The sequence below is a fragment of the Capsella rubella genome, unplaced genomic scaffold, assembly GCF_000375325.1.
Source record: "Capsella rubella cultivar Monte Gargano unplaced genomic scaffold, Caprub1_0 scaffold_5, whole genome shotgun sequence".
Classification (NCBI taxonomy): domain Eukaryota; kingdom Viridiplantae; phylum Streptophyta; class Magnoliopsida; order Brassicales; family Brassicaceae; genus Capsella; species Capsella rubella.
This window is the reverse complement of record NW_006238919.1, coordinates 9,049,583-9,067,798: the sequence shown is the minus strand read 5'-3', so window position 1 is coordinate 9,067,798 and position 18,216 is coordinate 9,049,583. Positions and strand designations below refer to the sequence as shown.

The 18,216-nt window shown below is 36.2% G+C and overlaps 3 protein-coding genes and 2 long non-coding RNA genes across 6 annotated transcripts; 2 read left to right on the top strand and 3 right to left on the bottom strand.

The window, feature by feature from the left end:
* Nucleotides 1-2,393: 2,393 nt before the first annotated feature.
* Nucleotides 2,394-4,133, bottom strand: LOC17887184 (GATA transcription factor 6). Of its 2 annotated transcripts, none has more exons than XM_023782106.1 (3): nucleotides 4,082-4,133; nucleotides 3,445-3,719; nucleotides 2,394-3,344 (listed from the first exon to the last, which is right to left on the bottom strand). In XM_023782106.1, exons 2-3 carry the CDS (start codon nucleotides 3,712-3,714, stop codon nucleotides 2,670-2,672), a joined length of 945 nt encoding a protein of 314 aa, XP_023637874.1. In that variant the 5' UTR covers nucleotides 3,715-3,719; nucleotides 4,082-4,133; the 3' UTR covers nucleotides 2,394-2,669. The 2 variants fall into 2 exon arrangements, with proteins under 2 accessions (XP_023637874.1, XP_023637875.1); XM_023782107.1 differs by having other exon boundaries at nucleotides 3,445-3,745; nucleotides 4,082-4,126.
* On the top strand, nucleotides 4,124-5,252 carry LOC111830404. Its single transcript, XR_002833777.1, has 3 exons — nucleotides 4,124-4,186; nucleotides 4,613-4,704; nucleotides 5,165-5,252. It is a non-coding gene; the product is annotated as an uncharacterized LOC111830404 (long non-coding RNA).
* On the bottom strand, nucleotides 4,713-8,826 carry LOC17885607 (probable methyltransferase PMT27). Its single transcript, XM_006290492.2, has 7 exons — nucleotides 7,106-8,826; nucleotides 6,870-7,019; nucleotides 6,386-6,767; nucleotides 6,144-6,318; nucleotides 5,761-6,033; nucleotides 5,474-5,668; nucleotides 4,713-5,383 (listed from the first exon to the last, which is right to left on the bottom strand). The coding sequence occupies exons 1-7, from the start codon at nucleotides 8,624-8,626 to the stop codon at nucleotides 5,176-5,178; spliced, it is 2,904 nt and encodes a 967-aa protein (XP_006290554.1). The 5' UTR covers nucleotides 8,627-8,826; the 3' UTR covers nucleotides 4,713-5,175.
* On the top strand, nucleotides 5,298-6,379 carry LOC111830403. Its single transcript, XR_002833776.1, has 3 exons — nucleotides 5,298-5,529; nucleotides 5,873-6,050; nucleotides 6,226-6,379. It is a non-coding gene; the product is annotated as an uncharacterized LOC111830403 (long non-coding RNA).
* A 2,350-nt stretch (nucleotides 8,827-11,176) lies between the features above and the next one.
* LOC17885463 (protein SHI RELATED SEQUENCE 1) lies at nucleotides 11,177-12,866 on the bottom strand. The gene is made up of 2 exons (XM_006291273.2): nucleotides 12,166-12,866; nucleotides 11,177-11,783 (listed from the first exon to the last, which is right to left on the bottom strand). Exons 1-2 carry the CDS (start codon nucleotides 12,848-12,850, stop codon nucleotides 11,359-11,361), a joined length of 1,110 nt encoding a protein of 369 aa, XP_006291335.1. The 5' UTR covers nucleotides 12,851-12,866; the 3' UTR covers nucleotides 11,177-11,358.
* Nucleotides 12,867-18,216: the final 5,350 nt, after the last annotated feature.

The following is an 18,216-nucleotide window of genomic DNA, read 5'->3' as shown; positions in this document are numbered from 1 at the left end:
AGGGGGGAGTTTGGGTGTTGGCATTTAAAAGTTTTATTATGATTTGAAAATACTCATGTAACTAAACTAATCATCGTTAAGTTTAATATATATATAGACGAAACTCATGGAAACGTGAAAGCGAACCAAAGAAATAATGTCAAAGATGAGAAAGTGGCACAGGCACATGTAGCATGCATGGATCAAGGGTCTCTCCCAATAATTTTGGGCACACAACTCGAGAATAACGTCATCGAACCCAAATCTATCTTTCGTAGTCCAACTTTTAAAACCTTCCAATTTTTTTGTGGAATTAGTTTAGTATAGTGTTAAGCTTATTTTGGTTGAAACTTAATGACTAGGGAACTAATTAGAGACAATTAAATACAAAAGCTAAAATATAGTTGAATCGGGTGGGAAATGCTCATCACGTGACTCCTCCACGCATCTCCTTTGGTTTGTCCTCTTATATAAGTTTCAATTACCATCAATTAGGTTAGGTGTATTCATTAGTGTTATCTTCAAAGTATAGCAATTTGGTAAGACATCCTTCGAAATTTCGTTTCTTTGTATAAAAATGTTCCTATGATAAAGATCATAAGTGTTATCATTCACACATTTAGCTTCCATGCTAATATGTATTCCTAGTTTTTGAATAATTGTATTTTTTTTTTTTCCTTACAAGTTTGAGTGTTACGGCATATAAATTATTTTCATGTAAATTCATTATGCAAGTTTGAATCACCGAGAACATGGCTTTGTAATATTAACAAACTTAAGTAATGAAGCACGCAATGGGTGTCGACGAATAAAGCACACCAAGTCTTTAGTGTCACTTTTAATAAAAATTTCGAACGGTTTCATATTCAATCCATGGTCCATATATATGATATATCCATTCAAATGTATTCAAATTGTTATGGTTGAAAAATAAATGATATATGTATCTTTTAACGTAGATATAATAACATTAAAGGAGTTTCAGAGAAAACTGACAATTTTTTTATATTAAACGTTACATGAGTTTTTTAAATTTTAAATCTTGACAAGTTACTAAAAATCTGAAACTGCGACTACCACGAACACTTGTTTGATTATGCTGCACCCATGTATACTTTGTAGTTTGTATGTAAAAGAACAAACATGTGATTCCTTCTTGTAAGCAAAAACTCAGCTAATTATAAAGAGCGTAATTAAGATCATCTCACCTTTGAAAACGGAGACGTTTTCACCATTGTGCAAGAGAAGCCAAAGACCAATGTTAAGATTGGTATCCACAAACACGCATGTAATATGTATGCATCTTCGGCGAGGAAACTTCCCTGCAATTACTTATGCATATTCAAGTATAATGGAAGCCAAGGACGACGAAGTGAAGGTTTAAACTTTTAAAAGATGTGATTCTTCTATCTGATTTTTATTCAACTCTCTTGAAACACATCTCTCATATAAGTTTAAGCCCTCACTACATCATCCTTTAACTTCCACTAAACTTGGGAATGAGTGAAATCAAAGGAGCTTCCTTAAGATGAAAACATATGGTGAAATCATAATCTCTTCTAATTTGTTAATTTGTGAAAGCATATGTTTTTCTTCTTACACAAAAATTATGCAAGAAGCAAATCTTTATATATAATGTTTCTCAAAAGTTGGAGAAATTACCATATATATATTATACGTTGAAGGTTGTATACGTTACGCTTGCTCATTACACGTTTTGTTATGTATATAACTGACGCATTTATTTCCATGCTTGTAATTTATCCCTCATTTTAATTACTTTGGTTTTTTTATTTAGCAATTTGATACGAAACAATATTTTCAAATTCATTATGTAAGTTTGAATTTAGATAATGGCATATGACGGCAACACATGCACACACACACCCACAAACTAGTAGGTCGTAATCTACATTTCCATTATCTTATGATGCAATAATTTGATAAATAAGTTGGTTTTTTTACCTTTGTACATTTATATAGTTTTGTATTTTATACTAGTAATAAGTAAAATCTTATGCAGCATTCAAGAAACGTAGACAGCTAAATAGTCTAAAAGACTAAAACCATGCATTCGATCGAGGAATATATAAGTCCCAAGTTTATAAAACAAAATTACTAATTTACTACTATCTTTTGGTAATTCGTGATGATAATCTCAAAAGATATGGTCAACGAAACTTTAATTATATTGCAAAACAAAATTCGATATATATAAATTGCACGTCACTAGAAGTCGTATTCAATCTCCAAAAATACGCAAAGAGTAATAAATTAGTCAATGTGCGTTTTCCAAAAGTAATTTCAAATTTTTTTCCCTCATTCCCAATCTTATAAAATTCACAAGAGACAATTTTATAAATCTTGGCTTTCCTCATTCAAATATTTGTTTCAAATTCTACCAAATATGGGAGTACAAACCAACTTGTATATCGCATTATGACTAGAAAAGGAACCAACTAGATCATTAAGTAAACAAATCTAAGTGATTAAAAAGTAATTAAACCTGACCGCAGTGACTAAATTCTAATAAACCTACGATGACTACCACGAACAATAATCAAATTTAAACCAAAAAAAAAAAACATAAACATAATGAATCCTTTTAACATAAACATAACTAATGTGAGAATCTAATTGGTGCTAAAAACTGAACCGGGTCGAAAATCCTAAATTATGGTCTAATTTCTTCAAAAACTCGGGACAACCTGAACCGTTTGATTCAAACCGGTTATTTCATCAGCCTCTTCGGAGGTCTCCTTCTTCCGACGCATCTCAATGACTTTACGGTGGTGGTTCGAGTGAAGCTCACTCGAAAACGTCGGGCTACAAGCGGGTCTATATTCGGGGAATAACCGACCCGATTTGTAACGCACACCACACGCATTACACAGCGTCTTCGCTCCCGATGGTCCTGCTCTCCACTGCGGCGTTTTCTGAACGCCACAATGGTTACACCGCCGCGTCTGCGTTTGCGTTTGCGTTTGCGTCTGACCAGCTATTTTCCAAACATTCTTCTTCGTCTTCTTCTGTTTTTTATTAACCATAGGTTCATCAAGCAACTCAGAAACGGAGGAGAGCCAAAGAGGGCTTGAAGGACCAGAAGAGGACGACGACGAGGTTGCAGAGCTCGAAGACGATGACGGCGAAGACCAGACTCTAACTCCGGCTCTGGCTCGTTTGGGCCTGATTTGAACCGGAGGAGGAGGAGGAGCTTTGAAGCAGGAATCCTCGTTAACCGATGGTACAGGATGTCTCCGATTACCGGTTAACCAAACCGGTTTCTTCGTCGGAGCAGACGAATACGGCGTGAAAGAGTCCTCTACGAAATTTGATAACCATTCAAGCTCCGCTATATCATCCATCTAACCCCATATAATAATTAAAAAAAAACAGAGAAATTAACATTTGAATTTACAGATACAATTCGAGAATAAACGAAAATGGAAATGGCGGTGAGTTTACCGGAACGGAGAGCTCGCTGGTGGGGAAATTATCGGCGGTGGAGAAATCGTTACTCCGGTGAAGGGTAATTTCGAGAGAGGGTCCTCTTTTACGTTGTGCTTTAAAGTCAGTCTCATCCTCGTCAACGCGAGCAACGTCGTCGTCGTCGTCTTCGTTAGGGAAGTCAAGCAAGTCGTCGACGGAGAAATCTTCGCCGTTTAGAGCGCCGCCGGTGGTGAGGGTTTTCTCATTCATGTTACTGTTCTTCAACGCCAATTCAACACTCTCCATTTTTCCTATAATCAAAACAAACAAAAAAAACCTAATTTTCTTATAATTTCGTTCCTCAAAGATACCAAAACCCACCAAAAATTTATCTTAAAACTTAAAAAAAACTCCCCCCGAAAAAAAAAAAAAACCGTTCCTTTTAATTCCAATTCAAAACAGAAAAATAAATTTTAAAAAACGAATGGGAAAGCCAGAACCATGATTTTGACCAAGTCACACAAGATAGAAGACAAACAAAAGAGAAAAGAAAAGAAAAAGAGAGTAAAAGTTTCTTCTTTTCATGTCAATTTCAAAAACCAGGTGGATACAATGTGTGAGGAAGAATCTTCTAAATTTACCCTAAAATTGGAGAAGCAAAATTGGAATTTACCTGAGAGGAGACAGAGAGAGTGAAGCCTGAGAAGAGATAAGTCGGTGAAGGGGAGAGAGGAGGAAGAAGAAGAAGGGATGGTGAAGTGTGAATTTAGAAGAGGAGGTGAGTTTGGTAAAGCATTGAATATGATAGTGCTCCCCAACCCCAATGCCCTCTTCCCTCTACTTCTACTTGAAAAAAATAAGTCCCCGTTTCGTTCCTTTCTTTACTTTTCCCAAAAACCAATTTTTCTAAAGCTTTAAAAAAAGGAAAAAAAAGTATTATTCTTTGGTGGATGACTGGAGTAGTTTTTTTTAACCCAACCGGGCCAAAAAAATGTGTACTTTTTGTAAGTCCGATACGTTTACTGAAAAGTGGATAACTAAGAGCTAAACGGTACCGTTTCGCAGTTTTAAGATTACAGTAAAAGTACCATGTTACCCAATAAAACATCTATTTTTGGGCTGGGCTTTTTGAACCATTTTATTGGAGGTAAGTGAAACAAGTAGAGAGAGTAACAATTGCTTTTCTCCTCCCCGTCTTCTTCAGTTCAAAACGGTTTGTAAATTACTCGGCGACTGCTAATGAAGAAGCTTCAAATGCACAGAACACCATCTTCTACAACTCCTACTGCCCATACTGTCAGATTCTCTTCTTTCTTACCTCTCTATTGAATTAATCCTTATATGCTATGCATTAGCTGATTGAGAAACTATTGAGTTAGGTGTTCACTGGACTTGCTTTTAATAGATTATGGTGAGTGAGATATTATGGTAGATTTTTGGCTTGTAGTATGTTTCTACTTGTCGGAACAAATTTCATTTATTGGTGTCTGTCTTACTTTTCCCAGTGAAAGATTCAAAGTCACAGCCTTTACAAGAGAAGATCATAACCATGATAAGAAAATGATATGTAGAATGGGGGAAAAAAAATTTCTAATTAGTCTATAGTTTAACAAGACTAACACTATTGCTTATACTGACAATTCTTTCTTTATCCAATTCTTGCAACAAGCAAGAATCTTTTTTTGGGGATTATAGATATGGGTGTGATTAAAATGTATTATAATAATGCTGCTTCTCTGCTATTTTCCAAATGCAGATTCAGAGCTTTCATTGAGAAGTATCTGGTCTCCAGAATCCTTTTTGGGCACTTAATATTCCTTCTTGGTGTTTAGAGAAGGTTAGATGAACATCCCAATGCAGTGACTTCAACATATTCTCTACTTCTCTTATCACATTGGACTCGTCACGAACTATGAGTTTACCTCCTGGTCTTACTATTCTATCCACTTCGGCCATTACTGGAACAAGGTTGCACCTTTCAAGACGAGAAAACAAAACAGACAATGTTTCTAAGATTGCTGATGACAGTTACTAAATGGGTGGATATGATGAATTAAGCTTTTACCTTTTTCTTAACTTGGAGAAAAGATGATCTGCATGCAAGAGATCGTAGCTTCTAGGGTATGTGCTAAAAGACTCACACCAGTCATGATATATTCCGAATAGTCCCCTTTCGTAGATTATCGGTAGTGTATCTGGTGAATTTATGTTGACTACATTCATTACCCACACCTGCAAGTCCTTTAAAGCTGCTGCAAATCTGCATTTTTACATTGTTAGAAAACAAAAGCTTTAGTTTTGGTGATTGAGATTTTTGTTTGATCATTTTTAATTTTCTTCGTTGATGCTTACCCTCCGTAGACAGCTCTCATGTCCATTACATTCCTCACATTAGACCAGCTGATTCCTATTTCATTCATGTATACTTTGCTTACAACATGTTTCCAATGTTCATAATCTGTAGTGAAATCTCGAGGAGCTGGTTTCCCGTAGATCCCCATTTGAGAGCTGTTTAGCCAGTAAGGAGGTGTTTGAAGCCTACGGGGCCAGTTCACTGGCCACTTGCTTCCTCTCTCGACCGCATTGGTTGGCACTTTGTGCATACATGCTTGCAGGGGCACATACCTGAAATTTGCATTGAAGTATTGATTTTCTTTGTTCTATTATTGCTTTAAGATTTTTCAATCCTTACTGTAACTTTTTGTTATGTTTGCATATTGTAAAATCAATCATACCAGGCAGCATTTGCATCGTCGTTGGTTTTGCACATCGGAGGCTTGTTGTGCTTTCTTTTCTCATAGCATTCATTTGTGGCAGGTTTCTGGTAGATTGCAGCACCAACACCATTGAGCTTATCCTTGTTGATTGTCACAAGTTCCCAGCACAATGATTTTGTCAACGCGGACATTTCTACATAACTCTGAAATGTTAGCTCCAATGAGACAAACAAGAAGGAGAACGTTAATTCAGACCTTACCTTTCCAGATTTGAACATCTTCTTCAAGCTTCTGATAGACCGGAGTTGCTGACCACACAAAATAACCTCCTGGCCTAAGCATCCGATTAAGTTCCAGAAGAAGCATACCTCCCTCATTGTGCCATGGAACTCTGCAACGTGCACAGTGGATAAGATCAAATACTCTGCTTGGGAATGGCAGTCGCTTAGAGCCCATCACCGCAGAAATGGCAGGAATCTTTCTTTCTAGAGCAAACTGGACCTGAGCCTCGTGTTCATCTTTTGGTGCTAGAGACATGGCTATAACATCTCTTTCAAAGAGGAAACCGCCGAAGCTCGCTACTCCACATCCAACATCCAGTATGACTCGAGTACGTTTACCCCATGCAATGTTTTTCAAAGACTGCCATTGTAAAAAAAAAGGAAGCATTATATTCAAAGAAATTTTCTATCTTTACTTGATGCAGTTTTATAACGCTATACTGAAATCAAGAAATGAGTTCACCTGCTGAACAAAATCAATATAATGGAGAGCTCCATGGATGAACTGTGTTCCACCACCAGGAAACGTTAAGAACTCGCCAGTAACCTTCACCCAGTTCTGATGTCCTTTCACCTCTGCTAGCTTTGTGTGTGGGACATTGTGGTACCATATCTACTAGATCATATATGAGTCAAAATTTATATCCAATAATACATTATTTCACTTGAAGAAAAACTTATTTGGATAAAATATTTTACCTTGTCCCTGCTTTCAGGCCACTTGATGGACTCCTTATACCCTTCTGGAAGAGGGACGAGACACGTTGGTGGGTCTTCTGGGCAATGTCTTTCTCTGTGCTCAAAATGTCTTCTACTCCTTAGTTTCATTATAGCTGCTTCGTTGTCTAGGCATGGTATATAGTCAGTACCTGCAGTTACATTGCAGATCACCCATGCATTTCCATCCATTGTACTCTCTACGGTATTTGATTCGGATGTTTGTCTTTGTTTCTCGTCCTTAGATTCTGTTGCTTGACTCTTCCATGACTTCTGTGATTCTGCAGATTCTTTCGGTATTCCAGATCCAAACCCACTCGCTTCCGACCCCTCTTGTATTTTCGCATCTTTCTGCTCTTCTTGTTGCTCCAAGTGATCATCCTTAGATGCGCTTTGTTCTTCTTTGTTTCCGCTTTCATCTTCTGCTGTGTTATGTTCTTCCTGTTGGCCATTTTCATCCTTCATGCTCTTCTCTTCTTTCCCGTTTTCTTCACTAACCGTGTTCTTCTCCTCGTTTTGTTGTCCGTTTTCTTCGTTCCCGGAGTTTTGTCCTGAGTTTTGTTCCTCTTGTTGTTGCTGTCCATTTTCTTCATTCTTTGAGTTGCCTGATGTCTCGCTCTGCCCCGTTTCCATAGGCTGTTCTTGTTTGGTCGCATCTGTGAATGTCACGTCTGCATTTGAGTCCTGCTCTTGCCCTTGTTTGGTTCCTTGTTCCATATCATGCCCTTGTTTCTTTCCTTGTTCGACATCCTGCATTTCCTTCCCTTGTCCTTGCTCTTGCTCTTGAGTTCCTTTAGATTGAGTCCCAGCGTCCTCATCTCTCTGTTCTTTCTGTTCCTTCTCAAACTCCTTGACCACTTGTTTCACCTGACCCTCGTCATTCTCTTGCACCATCTTGTTCTCTTTTCCATTATCTTTCTCTCTCTCCTCGGGAAGCTTTTCATCCTTCTGTTGGTTCTCTTGTTTTTGAGTCTGTCTTCCTCCTCCCTCTTCTCCTCTTGCCTTTGAGCTCTTCTCTTTAGCTGACTTCCGCTGCTCGTCTTCAGACTTTACGGCATCGTCTGGAAGCTTTCCCGGATTGTCTTCAAATGCCGGTTGCTCATCAGACTCTTGTTTTGTGGGTTCGGGTTCATCATTACTGTTTGAAGATGCAGACAGATCACTCCTCTCCGTCTCTGAGACGACCGTCCGAGTGGAACCTTGTGTGATCTGCGGTGGAATAACAGAATTGGAAGAAAGCATCCACACACCGATGACACATAGAGCCACAAAGATGATCATTGTAATGGTCGACGCATACGAAGACGTCGAAGTGCGCTTGTTGCCACGTCCCTTTCCGAATGCCATCTTTCCGGTAATACGTACACACACTCTGAGGAGAAAGAAAGAAAACAAATGAAGGAGTAAAATGGGAGTTGAAGGAAGTAAAAATAGAAGAAAAGGAAGAGAAAGAGAGGTTATGAAGAGACAAGACTGGATCAAAGATCCTACAGAGTCGGACATGGGACTTTCAATTTCGTGTCTCTAAATTTAGTTATGGTCTCTGTGTCTCATATTTTGTTGTCCATGAAAATAATTAAAAGCCATGTAATGCAATACTTACTAACTTGTAAGTGGTAACGCCTAGTCAAAGAAATAATAAACATGGCAATGCCCTTCTTGCTTTGTAAATTATGTATTTTATAAGGTTGTTTAATTTTGATCTTGAGTATATTGTGTTTGGTTAGTATGATCCATTAAAACATATCATTTAAAATAAAAATCACAAAATCTGTTTGATTGAATTCTGTTAATCCGGTAAATTTTGTTCTCTTGTATTGTTTTTGTTTGTTTGTATTGGAATGAACATAAAATATGTTTTGTCTAGCTTTTTATAATGGAATAAGAAAATGATTGGTTCATGTTTCTATTATTTTTCACAAAACTACTTATTTGAGTGATGGTTTTGAGTCTTGAGTCGGTTTTGACTTTTGAGATGCTATTAAAATGTGTTTGCATTAGTGTTGTGGACCTTGAGGTTTGAGGTTCGTAATCCTACGCTTGGTTCGGTTCTTTCCCCCACACAACTCCACTGTCAAGGGCAAGCACTGTCGTTTACACATGTCTTGTGTTTATAGGTCCATTATATATCCCAATTTGTCTCACTCCCGCGTCCTGCTATATCGCAAATGTGTATAGTATATTAATAGTAGTATTTGCTTGTTGTCATCAATGCACCAATTTCACCAAAGGTCCAAAAGACAACCAAATACACTTACAATTTGTTTTGTAAATCGTTTTCTTTTGAGTGGATGAGGAACCTGAAGCCTTTGGATTAATAAATTTCGGACAATGACAAATTTTGAGATCTTTCTTGCTTCGGACTTAGCCTGCATTTTTTTTTATCTCTTTTGGCTTTCTTCTCAATATATAATATTTTTGTTAGGACTAATACTAGTAAGGAAAATATTATATGAAAATAAATTTAGGTTGGTGGGATATATAAAAGACAAGCTGTGGGATACGGCAGGGAGTAAAAGTCGGAACGAGTCGGCCGATTGGACCGCAGCACTATTCGAATGGACCAAACTTACCGATTATGTAATGTTAGTCACGCAATGAATCCCCTATTATTGTATTTGAGAGATTTGTAGCTCTACCAACTCCACAAACCTACAAATTCCCACGTAACTTAACAAATATCGATTAGTCGAATGTATTTTTAAAAGTGGTATTGTCAAATTTAAAAGGCCTCATGATGAATTTTCAAAATCGTATCTTTTCGGATTAACATTTTCTTCGCATAACAAATAGTACTAGTAACGCATTATTATATGTTACATACTTTTCAAGAAATCTGAACTAAAAATTAAAATGTATGAGAGTATGAAAGAAGAAGGAGTTCTTTGTATTTAAATGGGCAAAAAAAGAAGCAGATTAATTGTTGAAAATAAGAGGACTGAATAATAGGTTTCTGTAGCCAAACATGTTCTTCTGAAATTGATGGCAAAATTGCATTCCAATTAATTTGTTATATTGGTTCCACATCCGCCATGAGAATCTGCAAAATCTCTTTTCTCTCTCTCGAATACATGTGTGTGTGTGTGTGTGTGTGGAGGGCTAAACATACTTCTTATACATGCAAGAAATAAATCATTAACTTGTATGTGTGTATCTTATATTTGGACATTAACGATCGAGACGTAATTAAATACTTTATATGATCATTATATTCTTCGCTCTCTCTAACCTCTGATTACTTATGCTTCAAACTTGTAAAAACAATAACTATATTCCATCCACTTCAAAATTATCTATCGTTTGAGACTTTTCATGCAGATTAATGTTTTAATATATATATATCTTCAATTATACTCTTACAAAATTAGGTTAACTTAACCTGACAACATTTGAGTAATCAAAGGACTAATAGAGAGGGTATATATGGAGAAGGAGAAGAATGAACTAATTGGGATTAACGTACATTGTAGAACGCACCCATCATGTCACATCTCTATACATGTCGCACTCTTCTAACATAAATATATATATACTCCATCTAGTCATCTTCTCTGATTCTATCACATGTCAATTATGGCATACATCAATTACTAGTAGTAACTAACAAATAATGATACAATTTTACAAAAAAAAAAAACCATTTAATGCATGGGATGGGCAGACACCATATCATATTCTGCCGAATACGGGAACCATGGTTGAAAAAAATGATACTCCATTAAACTGTTTGTATAATAACATATGTACAACACATTAAACATGTAATAAATTCTTATACTATTGGTTAGAAGAGGAAGAAGAAGACACAAAAGGTGATTTATAAAGATGAGAAACATTATCCCCCGATTCTAAGGTTACGTGTTACACAAACAAGAAACAGACACATTAATGAACCAAAGATCCAGACAACAAAGAGCTATATATCTATTGTGCTCCTAACATTTAAAATAAATAAATGTACACAACACTATTATACATATCTTCACAAAAATCATATAATAAGATAAGACAATGGTATTATTTGAATTGAATTTCCATTTAAAACCCTAAAATTGCAACAACTTTTTGAGTATCTCTAAAAAGGATCAGAAGCATAAACAGACCACTTCCCTCACTTCTGCAAACTTTTTTTTTATATATATTTGATATGATCTGACAATTAACGTTTATAAACCCTAATTCTATTCTAAGAATTCAAAAGAGTTATGTTGCTTTTATGTCAGATTTTTCATCGATCATGATCTTGGGCTGGGAAAGAATTGTGTACCGGCCATGAATGTGTTGATCGGAGTTGGATAGAGAGCGGCTGGATCAATGTACGTAGCTGCCGCCGCAGAGGAGCTGCCAATACCACCACCGAGGTTTGGAGTAGATGAAGAAGCTGTAGCAACCGTCACAGAGCCAGCTGTTATGAGATTCAGCTGCTGAGCTCCACCACCACCGGATGAGCTCTCACCAGCCGCGACAACGTTGTAGCCTCCACCACCGCTACTTCCAGGACGACCGTGGTCGTAGAGAATGCCTTTAAAAACGTGACCACCGATGCTCACGGCTGTTTGGTATGCAAACTCTTCTTCTCCATCTTCTACTGAGCTCACACGCACGCATCTAAACACTGCTGATGAACTCACCTCCGCCGGAAAATTACCAACTTCTAGCCCTAGAATTTAGAGAACAAAAAATATGTAATTTAAGAGGTACGTAATCGCATGTTATTTTCTTATACATTATACATATAAAAATAAAACATTAATATTCAGTTTTTTTTCTTCTTCCAAAACTCATTTTACGGTTTGGTTGGAATTAGAGAAAAGAACACAGATTTCAAGATTGATGAGAACAGCTTGTTCCTGTCAATCCAATAGTCAGTGTTTACTCCAACACAGTATTTTCACAATTATATCACAAAATAAAATAAAAACACATTTATGGAAATCTGATAATCAAATAGGGTTTACTTGTATAGATTGCTGTTTGCATTTCATTATTTCACACGACCTTATAATAATTAAAACTATATAACACACTGAAGTGACATATACCTGAATGAGAAGGTATGCGAGTGCAGACAAGAGAGGAAGAAGTTGCCGGTAAATTCTCACGGTGGCGTTTGGGAACGCTCTCACCGCGAGGCAGCTGCGTTTGAGGATGAACCGTAGCTAGTTGCTGTTGTCTCTCACGGCGTTTGGCAGCAGGAACCCACGTGCTCCTCACGTGAGTAGGACACTCGAAGCCTCGGCTCTTACAGCAAGTTCTACACCTCATGTGAGCACAATCTTTCTTGGCTTGATTCCCACAGTCCTGACAGCTCACACCACCGCTCCCTCCTCCACCTCCACCACTACGAATCATCATCAACCCCGAAGCTCTTCCGGCGCCGGCGTTTGAAGTTTCGCCGGAGATATCGAATTGGCTAGGATTACTTGGTCCAACGCCTAAACCAGCTGCGGAAGAGAAAAGATCCAACCTTTGCTGATGTTGCTGATGCTGAAACATGATCTCTTGCTGGTTGTGGTTTTGCCATAGCTCAAGTGTTCCCAAAGCAGCGTTTGTAGAAGAAGAAGGAGCGTTTGCGTTTGTGTTAGCGTTAGCGTTAGGGTTTCTATACCAGAGCCAAGACTCTGATACAGGCGGAGGAGGGTTAGTGTTGCTCCGGTGATCTTCTTGGTTGTTTCCTCCACCCCCGCCTCCTCCTCCACCACCGTCTAGCGAGAAAAAACCCGCCATTCACCCTCAAAAGAACCACTCCAACCCATAACCACCACTCCCCCCACTCTCCTCCAATCAAGAAAATGAAACAAAACCCAAAATCAAAGATCCTACTTCTTTTTTACTTGTAGCTCACTCTAGATCTTAGAGAGGATGACTACTAGGGTTTTTTTCTTAGGTTTGAATTCATTCTCTCTGAGTTATGTATTGAAGTTGGAATAGCTTTTTGGTTGAGACTCTGATAAAAAGCAAAACTTGTTTGTCGGTACGAGAGAGAGACAGTATTTAAGAAACACACAGAGAGAAGTAAAGAAGTAATAAGAAGAAGAAGGAAGGAAGAAGAGAGATCAGAGGAGAGGTTTAATCATCTTTCTTGCGCTCTGCAACGCCGCCATGACCTTAATAATCTCTTCTCTCTCTCTTCTGCTATCCCTCTAATTTAATTCTCTGTCTCCTCCTCTCTCTCTCTCTCTCTCTCTCTCTCTCTCTCTCTCTCTCTCTCTCTCTCTCTCTCTCTCTCTCTTCTTGTTTTGTTTTGTTTCTCTAGATTTCGCAAAAATATATTTTTGTTTCTATCTTTTTATTTGTTCTCTAATCTTTTTATTTATTTATTTTTGGTTACACTTCATCTCCCATCGTTGATATACTTCAATTTGTAATCCAACGATTGTTATGTTGCAACGTTGCCACAATTGTATTTTTCTCCTCTCTTTGTCCTTTTCTTCCGGGAAACACGCTTTAAGTTTTTTGGGTGAAAATGTTTTAAGATAACTAATAAAAATTTCCTTAAAAGGGAAAATAATTTGGACTAATACTAATTCGTTACGGTATCAGAATTCTATTTTTGATTATCCTAAGATAGTTCTATATTTTTGGGACCTATTTTAATTAGACCCTCCTCCTCCTCCTAATCATCATCTAGTAGAACTGACTACAAAACCTTGTCAAAAGTCTCATAGGTCCATTCCTTTTTTTTTTTAATTTGCAAATGTGAGACTTCTTTTTTAATCGGAAAAAAAAAAGTTGATTCAAGGTTTCGAAAAATCCTCAGCAATAAGTAAACACTGGATTTAAAAGCGAGTAACTATAGTTAAAATGCCAATTATCGGCATTGATTAGTATTTCTAATTATCCATATGCCCATAATCTTTTCTTATTTTTATAATAGTATCAATTTGTGGGTGCACCTGTGGCTTAAAATTGAAGTGTCTAAAGTTTTTGTAGCTGGAAAGCAAAATGCTTTTGTCCATGTTTCCGAGGAAACAAGAAACATTATGATATACACACACATTTATGAATACATTACTTGTAATATAGTATTTCACTAGTATATAAAATTTAAAAAAGATGCACGTAAACATACTCTCTTTTGTAGAGACAGACGTACGATTCTATTGAGGTGTCCTATGTATGTTATAATCATTATATTTGTATAAGTATTTATGGTTTATACGATTATATACAGACAAAACACAACTCAATGCCCGTGCCGTGAGCATCATGGATCCTAAATATTATAATTATCATGAGTATTTTTTTTTTACTTATATTCTCGAATTGCCCTGAGAATAACGGCACGAAAAATTATGTCCGAAATCTAAAGTATGTATGGGTAGCTGTTAAACAAAAATTAAATAAAAAATGTTAGGACGTAAAGATTAAAAATGAAAATAAAGATTGGGACGTGTCTTTATAAAAGAATTTTGCCAAAAAGGTAGAGAGAGTTGACTAATGTAGAAGAGGTTAAATTAGACATTTCAAAACTAATTAAGATTCAAAATGGAAAATTATTTTTGGTAAGAAAAATGGAAAAAGAAATATAAATAGTGAATACTGTAGTTTTTTTTTTTGTGAGACAGAGAGGCTAAAAAAGCGCACCGCCTCGCCGCCCTATGCTTCCGTACCGATTCTTGATTTTCTGATTTAGCCAAACAAATCCAATAATGTTAAGTTAATAATCGAATGGTTTATTATTTTGTAAATAAAAATGGTTAGGTTAGGTTTTTATTCAGTGTATGATATTAAAGGAGAGTATATGTACATAGTATATAAGATGAAATAAGAGAGGGGGGAGGGGGTTCAATTAATTCAAGTGATGGATACATTACAATCGAGACAATGACCTTTTCTCACTCACTCACTCTCTCTCTCTCTCGTAGTCTATTCTTTTTATTTGCTACGTTACAAATCTATAAATGTCAAATAATTCTAAAACATCATTTCCGAATAATAGCAGAACCAACCAGCACCCAACACATATTTTACATAGTTTCACAAAAACAACTTTACAAATGTTTTTTAAATGAAATTTTAAGAGGGAACTGATCATGAGAAGAAGCCCTATGAATTTGGAGACTATCACGAATCTTAGGACGTTATCACTTATTTACGACACACATATATATACATTGCACGTATGCCTAAAAAAGTATACGTGCATATTCATTCAAATAAGTAACAAGAAGCAGTTTATAGGATAACCCAAATTAACAAGAGATCAAGAGAAGAGATGATAAGACTCACGTCGTGGCCACTCTCAGCTGCACGCGTTTTCAGTCGAACCACTCTTTTGGTTTCTCCATATAAACATTCTCTTTTCTTTTCAAAGTAGTTGTTTTTTTTTTTTGAAACATTTTCGAAGTAGTTGTTGTTATATAATAGTATTATTTTGGGGGTACGTACAAAGTGTTTTTTATATATAAAACAAAATTGCTTATCACTCAATTCTCCAGGCCCTTTCTGTCAATCAGTTACTCCAAAATCCAACAAAAGTTTTTTTTAAAAAATATTTTTCCCTCAAATAATTATGGTTTCAAACTGCATGGAGTTTTAATTTTGTGACAGCTTTTCTTATATACGAGATACGACAAATCTTATGATCTAACAATTTAGTTCTGATAGATGCACATTGAACACAAAAAATGATGTAAAAAACTAGTAAATTAAACCTAAAACCATATGGTTATATATAAACAAACTTATGATAATAAGTAAAAGGAATGAGAAATTAAAAAGAAAAAAAAAAAGATAAAAAGATATAACAAGTAAGAAGGGATGGTGGGAATCAGAGTTGACGTGGAGGAGAAAAGGAGAGGGGAGTGAATGAATGATATAAGAGAAGAGTGAGTCCCCAAAAAAAGGGTAGAAGCCGCAGAGTCTTGTCTCTTCTCGAGCCCTGTGTTTGTGTTACTTGTCTTCCTCTCTTTCTCTTTTTATTTGTTTTTATTCTATTTTCTCCCTATTTAATTCTCTACATATATATACGTTTACGTATAGTTTACCATCCAAGAGATCGAGTAGAGAGACTTTTAGTTTTAACAACACTCGACCATATGCTTCGTCACTGACTCGCAACTTATTACTCTGAGTGATCTATCGTGATAATGAAACTAAGTTAGGGTTTCGTTTTGGAACGTATTATAGTCAAGTAATTATACCAACCCTATTTTGTTAAACCAATATATATGTATAAAGGTGGCATGCATATACTTACATACGCATTAGTATTTGTAGATCATCATTTGTTTTGGTTTTTGAAGCATTTATTTGAAGTGTAGTGTATAGAGAGAGAGAGAGAGAGAGAGAGGTGTTTTTGGAGTATAGTGTTTGGTGGCTTCTCATCACTGCTACTTAACAGATCTTTCTTACAGAGACAGGGAGAGAACAGTGTTTCTACAATGAGCCATGCTTTCACTGTCATCTCATTTATTGCTCCCCTCAACCTCATCATATCCATGCATTTTTCTTCTAGCTATTCCCTTTCAACATATAAATAAACAAATTATATATATATATTAGGTGTGGGTTACTTTTTTTCCCTTTCATATTTTTTGTTTCCAAGGCAAAAGCCAAATACATAAAAATGAGCTTTTTAGTTTCTTACATTCTCTTTGGTGCAAGAGTAGTTATTGTAGACAGAGAGAGAGAGAGAGAGAGATGATGGAGAGAATGTAAAAGTTGCAAACTTGGTTTAGTTTCTGTTATGTTCTGTTTCTCTCTGTCTTCTCTCTCTCTCGCTTTCGTTTCAATTCCATATCTAATCAGAAGCTGAAAACTTCTTCACATGGATTGTGTTTTTTTTCATTTGGCCCCCACTTTCACTTTCACTTCGTATACACATACATAATTACATATATACATGCATCTCTATTGTGTTTAATACCGTATATTTTCTTTAGAATGGGTATTATAATACAAACCAATAGAATTCTTTTTTGGGGTCCCCAAGGTTTGAAGTTGTAGTGGCGTCTTACCATGTCATCATGCACATGCATACACGTATACCACTCGTTATAAAATGTTGTGTCATTTGATTTTACGTTTCATTAGACCAAAAACTTAATCATGCTTCGATCGACCAATAAAAATAAAGAAAATGAAAACTTTATAACTTGTTATTGATGTGGTTTTCTTTTTCTCAACTCGCATTACTAGACCCACCTTATCAGTTTCTAAACTTATCTTCAATTCAAGTCAATAGTATATTTGTTTGGTACGCAACACTACGAAACTAACCAAGAAAGAACACTACTAAACATATATGAATGAAATGATAGAGAGAAAAACAACAACTAAAATGTTTCAAATTGACGTAACTTTTTATTGTCTTGTATTATTATTACGATCGTGATTGGAAAATTCATTACGTATGTGATTTAGTGTATTTTTTTGCGGCTCATTACTCTATATACTAACTAATAGTTGATGGATATATGTCATTTCAAACATACTTGAATGTACACTTTACACTTTTCTGTTACAACGATCTTAAATATCATGATGACTATATCATATCCTGTTATGGTTAAGGTCATGATTCAAATCAAAACACGAGTTTGCTTCTTTGACAATATATCTTTTTCAGAGCATTTACGGCAATGTTTGTTTGCATCTTGTTGTTTTTAGGTGTCTCTAGAGGATGGATACATCATACATGTTGAACATATATAGATACACGCTTAATAGTGATGGTTACTCGACTATGTTTGAAAACACGTACCGAGCCAACCCAAACGAAATCAAATTGGTCAACAATGGCTAACCAACCACTAAGATCGACCTGAAAGGGCTGGACCATGGAATGTGGAAAAAGATGGCCAAACAGTGGATCGGATCGGTTGTGATCGTGGCTGATAACAAGTCCCCACACTAGAGACCAAGGGTGTGGATCAAAGTTGAAAAAAAACACACATAGAGGCCGCAAAAAAAATGGACCACTAATTTTTCTTCATTATTCTATTATTGTATTTGTACGTTCTAAGGAAATTGCAAAACCCTAGCTAGATCAGTATTTATTAGGGCATATATAAATCAAACACTTGTTATTATTTCTTTTAACTGTTCCTGACCACAACTCTACGATTAGACTTGATATATAGAATTAT